This window comes from Ranitomeya imitator, chromosome 3, assembly GCF_032444005.1.
Source record: "Ranitomeya imitator isolate aRanImi1 chromosome 3, aRanImi1.pri, whole genome shotgun sequence".
NCBI lineage: Eukaryota > Metazoa > Chordata > Amphibia > Anura > Dendrobatidae > Ranitomeya > Ranitomeya imitator.
In genome coordinates this window covers 308118668-308131043 of record NC_091284.1, presented here as the reverse complement: position 1 = coordinate 308131043, position 12376 = coordinate 308118668, and the positions used below count along the sequence as shown (strand labels likewise).

The window sequence follows — 12376 nt, the reverse complement described above, 5'->3', positions numbered from 1 at the left end:
CTGATCTGATGGGAATCTAGATTAAATTGCAAAATTTGGGACTTGATTTTGTTAATTTTAAAATATGAAAGCTGGGAAAATGTGTCTAGTAAATTTTGGGTTGCTGGAACAGATGTTAAAGGGTTTGTCAGGGTCAGAATGACATCGTCAGCAAAGAGGCCGATTTTAAATTCTCTGTTGATGAAATCATTGATGATAATGCATCCTGCTATAGAGCAAAAATTGTGAAAATATTTCTTGAAAAAAGACACAATGTGAATGTCATGGCCTGCAAATAGTACGGATCTCAATCCAATTGAAAATCTTTGGTGGAAGTTGAAGAAAATGGTACATGACAAGGTGCAAAGCTGATCTGGCAACAGCAATCAGAGAAGGTTGGAGCCAGATTGATGAATACTGTTTGACACTCATTAAATCCATGCCTCAGAGACTGCAAGCTGTTATAAAAGCCTGAGGTGGTGCAACAAAATACCAGTTATGTTTTGGAGTGGTTTTTGTTTTTCATGATTCCATAATTTTTTCTTCAGAATTGAGTGATTCCATAATTTTTCCACTATGCTTGGTTAAAAAAAAGTAACCATTACTGACTACCACATTTTTTGTTCTTGATTTCTTTTAGTGTTTCTTAAAGCCAGAAAGTTGCAATTTAAAATGACTTTGGTTTTGTGCCATGTCTGTGATCTGCTTTTTTTCTACAAAATTAAACAACTGAATGAACATCCTCCAAGGCCGGTGATTCCATAATATCTGCCAGTTGTGTATGTATGTATATATATATATATGTATATATATATATATATATATATATATATATATATATAATATATATATATATATATATATATATATATACAGTTAGGTCCATATATATTTGGAAAGAGACAACATTTTTCTAATTTTGGTTATAGACATTACCACAATGAATTTTAAACAAAACAATTCAAATGTAGTTGAATTTCAGACTTGATTTCATTTCAGGGTATCCACATTAAAATTGGATGAAGGGTTTAGGAGTTTCAGCTCCTTAACATGTGCCACCCTGTTTTTAAAGGGACCAAAACTAATTGGACAATTGACTCCAAGGCTATTTCATGGACAGGTGTGGGCAATCCCTTCGTTACGTCATTCTCAATTAAGCAGATAAAAGGCCTTTAGTTGATTTGAGGTGTGGTGCTAGCATTTGGAAGGTTTTGCTGTGAAGTAAACATGTGGTCAAAGGAGCTCTCCATGCAGGTGAAACAAGCCATCCTTAAGCTGCGAAAACAGAAAAAACCCATCCGAGAAATTGCTGCAATATTAGGAGTGGCAAAATCTAGTTTGGTACATCCTGAGAAAGAAAGAAAGCTCTGGTGAACTCATCAATGCAAAAAGACCTGGGCGCCCACGGAAGACAACAGTGGTGGATGATCGCAGAATAATCTCCATGGTGAAGAGAAACCCCTTCACAAGAGCCAACCAAGTGAACAACACTCTCCAGGAGGTAGGTGTATCAATATCCAAATCTACCATAAAGAGAAGACTGCATGAAAGTAAATACAGAGGGTTCACTGCACGATGCAAGCCACTCATAAGCATCAAGAATAAAAAGGCTAGACTGGACTTTGCTAAAAACATCTAAAAAAGCCAGCACAGTTCTGGAAGAACATTCTTTGGATAGATGAAACCAAGATCAACCTCTACCAGAATGATGGAAAGAGAAAAGTATGGCGAAGGCGTGGTACAGCTCATGATCCAAAGCATACCACATCATCTGTAAAACCCGGCGGAGGCAGTGTGATGGCTTGGGCATGCATGGCTGCCAGTGGCACTGGGTCACTTGTGTTTATTGATAATGTGACACAGGACAGAAGCAGCCGAATGAATTCTGAGGTATTCAGAGACATACTGTGTGTTCAGATCCAGCCAAATGCATCCAAACTGATTGGTCGTCATTTCATTCTACAGATGGACAATGGCCCAAAACATAAAGCCAAAGCAACCCAGGAGTTTATTAAAGCAAAGAAGTGGAATATTCTTGAATGGCCAAGTCAGTCACCTGATCTCAACCCAATTGAGCATGCATTTCACTTGTTAACGACTAAACTTCAGACAGAAAGGCCCACAAACAAACAGCAACTGAAAACCACTGCAGTGAAGGCCTAGCAGAGCATCAAAAAGGATGAAAAACAGCATCTGGTGATGTCCATGAGGTCAGGACTTCAGGCAGTCATTGCCAACAAAGGGTTTTCAACCAAGTACTAAAAATGAACATTTTATTTAAAATTATTGAATCTGTCCAATTAATTTTGGTCCCTTTAAAAACAGGGTGGCACATGTTAAGGAGCTGAAACTCCTAAACCCTTCATCCAATTTTAATGTGGATACTCTCAAATGAAAGCTGAAAGTCTGAACTTCAACTGCATCTGAATTGTTTTGTTTAAAATTCATTGTGGTAATGTCTATAACCAAAATTAGAAAAATGTCTCTGTCCAAATATATATGGACCTAACTGTATATATATATATATATATATATATATACATATATATATATATAATACACAGTATAACTACTACCAGAAAATACCACCAAGTTGTGCTCATTAACGCTACAATCACAGCTCACAGTGTCAAGAGCATGTTCAGTGTTGAAGCTGACCTTTATCATCTGTGCCACATAGCTCTCCGGACCAGTGTAATCTGTCTTGTTCTTCACTCTCACCAACACGATGAAGTACAGATAATTCCAGATATTGTGCTCTTCCTTAATGTGCTCCTCAAAGGACACGGTCTTATTGTCAAACTTATCTCTCTCCAGTCCTGCAGAAATGTATAAGATTCACATTTTACAAGCAGATAAGAGTATTATTAGTATGTGTGACATTTAGACAGTCTTTAGTGCAGCTTTACGAGTGATGAATAATGTTCAGAGAGTCACCGGGGAAACTGCATAGACATACACCGGAAGACAACATTTTTATTGCAAACATCTTTAATGTTATTCAATATGTGATCTAGAGCAATTTTTCTTTAATCACTTTGTAAGTAATAAATGGAATTTTTGAAAATGGCAATAGAGCAGACCTAATTTTCATCCAAATTTATAAAATTTCAGAAAATGGCATTTCAAAATAATTTATCATCAATGTACAGTAATACTGATATAACAATATACTGTAATAACCAGTATAACAAAAGCTAAACCACTATAGAATGGAAATTATTCTTAAAAAAATATTGCTGGCACCTAATAACTTGCAAGGTTTTGGCAGGTTATGTATTGGAAAACACCTGCTAGACAATGAAAATGTGAAGTTAGTAACTTCTAGAAGTATTGTCAAAGTTGCCGCTGCCTGCTCATTTCATAGTTTCCTTGTTTTCTCTGCAATCTCACTTTTATGTCCAGGGCAAACGATCAGTAAAGCAATTAGCACATTAAGTGCAGCCCTACAGTGTGTTGACACTGAACATCAGGCAGCAGACCCACGGAGAATTAGGACAGAGTCTGGCGATAGAATATAACACTTTTTCTTAATCACTGGCTTTATACTAAATTGTCTTGCTATCTGTGCTACAATGAGGCAATTTTCATAATATGAAATACTTTATATGCATACCATTCTACATTAGTGCCTCAGGAAACCAGCCAGGCTATGACATTTGTATAGAGAAATAAATATTAGAAACTATTTTATGTATGCTGGAAATGTCACTAATTTGTGGCATTTCACACACATTTAATTCTGTAGTTAGTGCAGTTCATCCAGTCGCCCTCAAGCTTTCTTCTGATTAAAGTAACTGCCATTAGCTTCAGTGACAACTTGACAGAATCTTGACAGTCTTGTGAAAGGATTGTCCAATACATCCAGATAGGACTTATATGGGCTCGCTCACACGACCGTATAAATCGGGTGAGTGCAGTCTGAAAGAAAGAGGCATTGAACTCAGACCAATGTTCTTCTATGAGGCAGCGCTGATCTGAGTATTTTTTCTCAGCTGTATTCGGCGTGAAAAATATAAAACCTACAAAAAACAAAATGAGCAAAATCCCTGCTGTAACTAAAAAAACTAAAGCGCAATTAAATAACACAGGGTTCTTAGTAATACTGTTTTTGATAAAAAAATAACATAAAAGCCATCCCACCGTGGACAAGGTGACCCAGATCGGGACAGTCCTACGCTGTCTAATATTACAAACCTTACCATGTGTCAGAGTTGACCATAGTGTGTGAATAAGGGCAGACAAAAGGACCATTTATACACTTGCATGTATACCAACTTAAATCAAGCTCAATCTTTGTGTGTATTTGGCGTGATTAATATATCGCAGCATGCTGCTATTTGATTCTGAAATCGGATGGGTGCGAGAAAAAAATTGGATGCCATACAAACTCAGGAAGGCATCTGATTTTAACAGATACATTACAATTCTGTAGAATAGGAAACTGTAAATGATTAATAGCTATTTTGTAAAAAAACTGAATTAAAGTCGGAGAGCACACAGACAGCAGACAGCTGAGAAGTGAGAAAAACTAGTTCTACTCTCCTGGATAATCGTTTTGTTTTTTATGCGCTTGTGTGACCCCAGTCTAAGGCCGGCGTCACATTACCGTGTTTTACGGACGTAAGAGAGGTGCTGAAAATACGGATTGCATACGGTACAATGCTTCTCTATGGCCCAGCTCCTATCAGCCGTATTTTACTGATCCGTATTATACGGCCGTAGAAAATCGCAGCATGTCACCGTATTGCGCAGAAAATCCGCCAATGAAAGTCTATGGGGGCCAGAAAAATACGGATTACACACGGACCAGCAGTGTGACTTGCGAGAAATACGCAGCGGTGTTAGAGAGAAAAGCCGGCAATTCAGTGCGGTGTACAGTAAAATCACACTGACAGCTTACAATAGAATAGCTAAAATAAATATCTACACATAGTATATATATATATATATATATAAATATGTCAGTGAGACACACACATATATATATATATATATATTAATATTTCATCCAGCGCGAGATAGCTTTAAAGCCGGTAATTCAATTACCAGCTTTTGCTATCTCCTTCCTAAACCCGACTTGATATGAGACATGGTTTACATACAGTAAACCATGTCATATCCCCTTTTTTTGCATATTCCACACTACTAATGTTAGTAGTGTGTATGTTCAAAATTTGGGCTGTCTAGCTATTAAATTTTCTCCACCAGAGTAGTTAAATGGCGGAAAAAATTGATGTGGGCTCCCGCGCAATTTTCTCCGCCAGAATGGTAAAGCCAGTGACTGAGGGCAGATATTAATAGCCTGGAGAGGGTCCATGGTTATTGCCCCCCCCCCCCCCTGGCTAAAAACATCTGCCCCCAGCCACCCCAGAAAAGGCATATCTGGAAGATACGCCTATTCTGGCACTTGGCAACTCTCTTCCCATTCCCGTGTAGCGGTGGGATATGGGGTAATGAAGGGTTAATGTCACCTTCCTATTATAAGGTGACATTAAGCCAGATTAATAATGGAGAGGCGTCAATTATGACACCTATCCATTATTAATCCAATAGCATGAAATGGTTAAAAAAACACACACACAATATTGCAAAGGCAGGGAAAATATTCAAAAAAGTTCCCACGCTCGAGGTCATATGAGAACATCCAGCAGAGGGCGCATCACCGCGAATGAAGGTGACTACAGGTCATTGACCTACTTTCCATTCATTCACTGGGGTTTTACAGGCAGAAGCACAGCTGCATTATAGCAGAGCTCCTGCCTGTAAAATAATTTAACCCCTTCAGATTGATTAACATCGTGGGACATATCGACGGAAGGTATGATATATTGTTGGTTTATTATTTTTAATTTGTTACAGGTCGAGGGTCTTCAGGTGGATTGAGAGTGGAATAAAATATTACAACAACCTGTGTGTTTATTTCATTAAAATACCTTGCAATATTGTGTGTGTGTTTTTTTAACCATTTCATGCTATTGGATTAATAATGGATAGATGTCATAATTGACGCCTCTCCATTATTAACCTGCCTTAATGTCACCTTACAATAGCAAGGTGACATTAACCCTTCATTACCCCATATCCCACCGCTACAAGGGAATGGGAAGAGAGTGGCCAAGTGCCAGAATAGGCGCATCTTCCAGATGTGCCTTTTCTGGGGTGGCTGGAGGCAGATATTTTTAGCCAAGGGGGGGGGGGGGGGGGGAGAGGCAATAACCATGGACCCTCTCCAGGCTATTAATATCTGCTCTCAGTCACTGGCTTTACTACTCTGGTGGAGAAAATTTAATAGCTAGACAGCCCAAATTTTGAACATACACACTACTAACATTAGTAGTGTGGATTATGCAAAAAAAAATGGTGATATGACATGGTTTACTGTATGTAAACCATGTCTCATATCATGTCGGGTTTAGGAATTGAGATAGCAAAAGCCGGCAATTGAATTACCGGCTTTTAAGCTATCCCGCACAGGATGAAATATTAATATATAAATAAATAAATATTTATATATATATATATATATGTGTCTCACTGACATATATATACACAGTATATATATCTATATATATAATTGTCTAAGGGTTTTTCCGTCTGTCTGTCTGTCCTGGAAATCCCGCATCTCTGATTGGTCGAGGCCACCAGGCCTCGACCAATCAGCGACGGGCACAGTATCGACGTAGAAATCCCGCGTCTCTGATTGGTCGAGGCCACTAGGCCTCGACCAATCAGCGACGGGCACAGCGACGATGATGTCATAAAGGACGTAGACATCCCGCGTCTCTGATTGGTCGAGGCCGCCAGGCCTCGACCAATCAGCAACGGGCACAGCGACGATGATGTCATAATGGTTGCCATGGCGACGATGATGTCATAAAGGTTGCCTCGACCAATCAGCGACGGGCACAGTCTGCCGCAAATTCTGGAATCATCATTGTCCATATACTATGGGGACATGCATATTCTAGAATACCCGATGCGTTAGAATCGGGCCACAATCTAGTATATATATATATATATATATATATATATATATATATACGATACATATGCTTTTATACTTTTGGGAGCACATGGATCCATTGTATGTCCGTATGTCGGTTTTGCAAGCCTGCGAGAAAATCTCGCAGTACGAATGCCATACGGATTACATACAAAGGATGCCATGCGCAAAATACGCAGACACAGCCTGCCTACGGATGAGATACAGACCACTATTTTGGGGACTTTTCTGCGTATTACGGCCGTAAATTACGGACCGTATTTTTATACGCTGAGTGTGACATCGGCCTAATACTGCAAGACTTTTACTATAGGTATGTCAAGCTTAGGATCTTTTCCTAGGTGTAAAATGCAACATTTACCTGAAGTCATGTGACCGTTCATTGATTGCAGTGTGACTTAGATTCTGTGCCAGTTTCAAAGTAAAGATGTAAGTGTGAACTGGTGAGAATAGCTAAGAAAGGTTTTTTCTTCAGTGTTTAACCCCTTTCTTTTTTTTTTTTCGTTTTTGAGTTTCCATTTTTTGCTCCCCTTCTTCCCAGAGCCAAAACTTTCTTATACCCAAAGGTGACACTATTCCAAAAACTGCACCCCTTAAGGTACTCAGAACCACATTCAAGAAGTTTATTAACCCTTCGGGTGCTTCACAGGAGCTGAAGCAATGTGGAAGGAAAAAATGAACATTTAACTTTTTAGTCACAAAAATGATCATTTGGCATCAATTTGTTTATTTTCACAAGGGTAAAAGGAGAAAATGGTCCACTAACATTGTTGAGCAATTTCTCCTGAATACACCGATACCCCTTATGTGGGGGAAAACCACTGTTTGGGCGCACAGCAGGGCTTGGAAGGGAAGGAGCGCATTTTGACTTTTTGAACGCAAAATTGGCTGAAATTGAGAGTGGACGCCATGTTGCGTTTGAAGAGCCCCTGATGTGCCTAAACATTGGAAAACCCCCACAAGTGACCCCATTTTGGAAACTAGACCCTTTAATGAACTTATGTAGCTGTGTGGTGAGCACTTTGAACCCCCAAGTGCTTCACAGCAGTTTATAACGTAGAGCCGTGAAAAAAAAAATCACATTTTTTCCACAAAAATGATCTTTAGCCCCAATTTTTTTATTTTCACAAAGGTAACGGGAAAAAATAAACCACTTAAGTTGTTGCACATTTTCTCTTGAATACGCAGATTCCCCATATGTGGGGGAAAATCACTGTGCGCACGGCAGAGCTCAGAATGGAAGGAGTGACTTTTGGATTGCAGATTTTGATGGAATGGTCTGCAGGCGTCATGTTGCGTTTGCAGAGCCCCTGATGTGCCTAAACAGTGGAAACCCCCTCACAAGTGACCCCCATTTTGGAATCTAAACCCCTGAATGAATTTATCTAGAGGCATAGTTTTATAGTATTGATTATAATGCTTTTTGTTTTAGTGGTGTATGAATTTATAACGTGGTGTTATATGTAAGATGTGCAGGGTACATCAGATTTATAAAAGTGTGTTATGTCAACAGGGTATAAACAAATTTTATTAATTTGTGGACGTGTGGTATGCTTTGAAGCAATCCTTAATGCAAAGGCCAGGTTTCTCAGGGCAGGTTTCACAATGGTAAATTGTGTCTTTTCGGATTCCCCTCTTGGAACATGCTCTGAGTCTGCACCGTTTTTGTGATTGTCCTGTCCTCGCTGTTTGGGGAACCTGTTCTGGGAAATGTTGAGCTGGGACAATACGGGCACTATCAGATTCAGAAGTACTGGGGCCCTCACCTCCCCGAGTGCCAATCATTAGGGCCTTGATGACTTCCTCCTGAAACTGAAGGAAGGTCCCCGTATTGCCTGCAGATCGGGACAGCACAAAAGCATTGTACACTGCCAATTTTTGTACCATACTTTGGCTTTTCACATGGCACTCTATGGTTGGAGGACCTGATCTGAAAGATCCACACCCCCCATGTAACGATTGTAATCCAAGATACAGTCTGGCTTTCGGACTTGTGCTGTGGTCCCACGAACAGTGACAAGGGTGCTGTCATGGTGTATGGTGGCAGGGCCAGCGTCAGCACCCGGCGTACCCGGGCAAGTGCCGGGGCCCTGGTGAGACGGGGGGGGGGGGCCCCATTTAAGGTAGTAACAGTACGGACGGTACTACACTGATGCGCTCCTGGGGGGCCCCCGCAAGTCTGGCTGTGCTGTGTGTGCATTAGTATACATCAACTCCGTGATCTCTGTCTCCCAGCAAGGACTCGGAGGCGGAGACATCCCTGGCAGCAGACGCGGCACAGATCTCTCTCTGTGACTGAGTTTCGCTGCGCAGGTGCTGGAACACTTACCACACCATCACTATGGATACAGTTACTTCCGGGTCAGTGGTCGTCTGTGTCGTCACTTCCAGGTGAGCTCAGAGATCGTCCACCGTCCAGCCAGGTCCAGCGCCAAGCAGAAAGACGACGACGAGCAGCCAGTGAACAGTGCACCCGGGCCGTCCATGTACAACGGGGCAACGGCGTGAGTGACGGTGAAAACAGTGAGTCTTCCTTCCAAATTCCAGGCTGGTCCCAAACCAAAGCATTGCGGGGGAATGCAGCCTGGGAGGACAAGGTGCGAATGTACAGGGCCACCACAGACCTACAGTATGGCATCTGAGTGATGCTGGGTGTGGGTGGGACTTATAGACTATATACTACATGGCTGGCTGTGCTATATACTACGTGGCTGTGCTATATACTACATCGCTGTGCTATATACTACATGGGCTGTGCTATATACTACGTGGGCTGTGCTATGTATTACGTGGCTGTGCTATATACTACATGGCTGTGCTATATACTACGTTGGCTGTGTTACATACTACGTGGGCTGTTATACACTATGTGGCTGTGCTATATACTACATGGGCTGTGTTATATGCTACGTGGGCTGTTATACACTACGTGGCTGTGCTATATACTATGTGGCTGTGCTATATACTATGTGGCTGTGCAATATACTATTTGGCTGTGCAATATACTATTTGGCTGTGCTATATGCTACGTGGTTGTGCTATATACTACATGGCTGTGCTATATACTACGTGAGCTGTTATACACTACGTGGCTGTGCTATATACTACATGGCTGTGTTATATACTTCGTGGCTGTGCTTAGCTATATACTACATGGCTCTACTATATACTATACTATACGTGGGCTGTGTTATATATTACGTGGCTGTGTTATATACTACGTGGGCTGTGTTATATGCTACGTGGTTGTGCTATATTTCTCTACGGGAATCTTTGCATCATGAATCGTGGTGTGTGATAAAGGGGAGGCCCACTGAGACTCTTTCGCCCGGGGCCCTCAGAAACCTGGAGCCGGCCCTGTATGGTGGTAAGGATAAGGACATCCCTTTTGTCCTTATACTTGACCACCAGCATGTTGTCGCTGCATTGGGCTCTGCTTTTCCCTTTTCTCAGCATTTGCCCAATTAGCGGCATGGGGAGGCCTCGCTGATTTTTTTGCATGGTGCCACATGCAGCTGTACCTCTGGCAGAGGGCCTTGAAGAGTGGGAAGCTGTTGTAAAAGTTGTCAATGTAGAGGTGATAACCCTTATCCAGCAGTGGGTGTAGCAATTCCCACACAATTTTCCCACTCACCCCCAGGATAGGGGGGCATTCAGAGGGGTTAATTTGGGTGTCCTTCCCCTCATAGACCCTAAATTTGTGGGTGTACCCTGAGCTACTCTCGCACAGTTTGTACAGCTTTATTCTGTACCTGGACCTCTTACTGGGCAGGTATTGTCGGAATTTTAGCCTCCCTTCGAAATGAACGAGAGATTCATCAATAGCGATGTGACGTATCCCTCTGGGGTATGTACGCTTCAGCAAATTTTCTGCTGAAGTGTTCAACCACTGGCCGAATTTTATATAGATGATCAAAGTTAGGATCGTCTCGGGGAAGACACTGTGCATCTATATATATAAGATGCATTGTGATTACTCACTAATCCCGGCCCCTGCACAGTAGCTCCGCCCCCCACATCACCACACACAATCCCGCCATTCAACCCCATTACCACACACAATATCGCCCCCCCACCCCATTACCACACAAAATCCCGCCCCCCACCCCATTACCCCACACAATCCCACACCCCCACCCCATTACCACACAAGCCCGCCCCCCACCCCATTACTACACACAATCCCACCCCCCACCCCATTACTACACACAATCCCGCCCCCCACCCCATTACCACACAAAATCACGCCCCCATCCTATTAACACACACAATTTTGCCCCCCACCCCATTACCACACACAATCCCGCCCCCATCCCATCACCACACACAATCCCGACCCCCACCCCATCACCACACAATCCTGCCCCCCACCCCATCACCACACACAATACCGCCCCCCCACCCCATCACCACACACAATCTTGCCCCCCCACCCAATTACCACACAATCCCACCCCATTACCACACATAATCCCACCCCCCACCACACATAATCCCGCCCCCACCCCATCACCACACATAATCCCAGCCCCCCCACCCCATCACCACAGATAATCCCGCCCCCCACATTACCACAATCCCGCCCCCCCACCAAATCACACTCGTTAATCCCGCCCACCACATTACCACACATAATCCCGCCCCCCCACCACATTACCACACATAATCCCGCCCCCACCCCATCACCACATAATCTCTCCCTCCACCCCATCACCACACATAATTCCACCCCCACCCCATCACCACACACAATACCGCCCCCCACCCCATCACCACACAATCCCACCCCCCACCCCATCACCACACACAATCCCGCCCCCCACCCCATCACCACACACAATCCCGCCCCCCACCCCATCACCACACACAATCCTGCCCAACACATTGCCACACATAATCCTGCCCCCCACCACATTACCACAGATAATCCCACCCCCACCACATTACCACACATAATCCCCCACCACATTACCACACACAATCCCACCCCACCACATCACCACACATAATCCCGCCCCCCACCACATTACCACACGTAATCCCCCCACCACATTACCACACATAATCCCCCCACCACATTACCACACATAATCCCCCCACCACATTATCACACATAATCCCCCCACCCACATTACCACACATAATCCCGCCCCCCACCAGATTACCACACACAATCCCGCCCCACATCACCACACATAATTTCGTCCCCCCCACCACATTACCACACATAATCCCCCCACCACATTACCACACATAATCCCCCCACCACATTATCACACATAATCCCCCCCACCCATCACATTACCACACACAATCCCGTCCCCACACATTAAATTGTACCTGGTAGAAGTCAAGGAAAGATCTTTGAAAATGACGAAAATGACTATACAT

At 42.9% G+C, this 12376-nt stretch overlaps 1 protein-coding gene across 1 annotated transcript in view; it reads right to left on the bottom strand.

Annotated features, from left to right (window-relative positions):
• ITPR3 (inositol 1,4,5-trisphosphate receptor type 3) overlaps positions 1-12376 on the bottom strand; it is a 544758-nt gene that overhangs the window by 55357 nt on the left and 477025 nt on the right. Inside the window, exon 56 of the mRNA XM_069756594.1 lies at positions 2638-2798. Within this exon, the coding sequence (XP_069612695.1) occupies positions 2638-2798 (161 nt within the window). The remainder of the gene's footprint in view (positions 1-2637; positions 2799-12376) is intronic.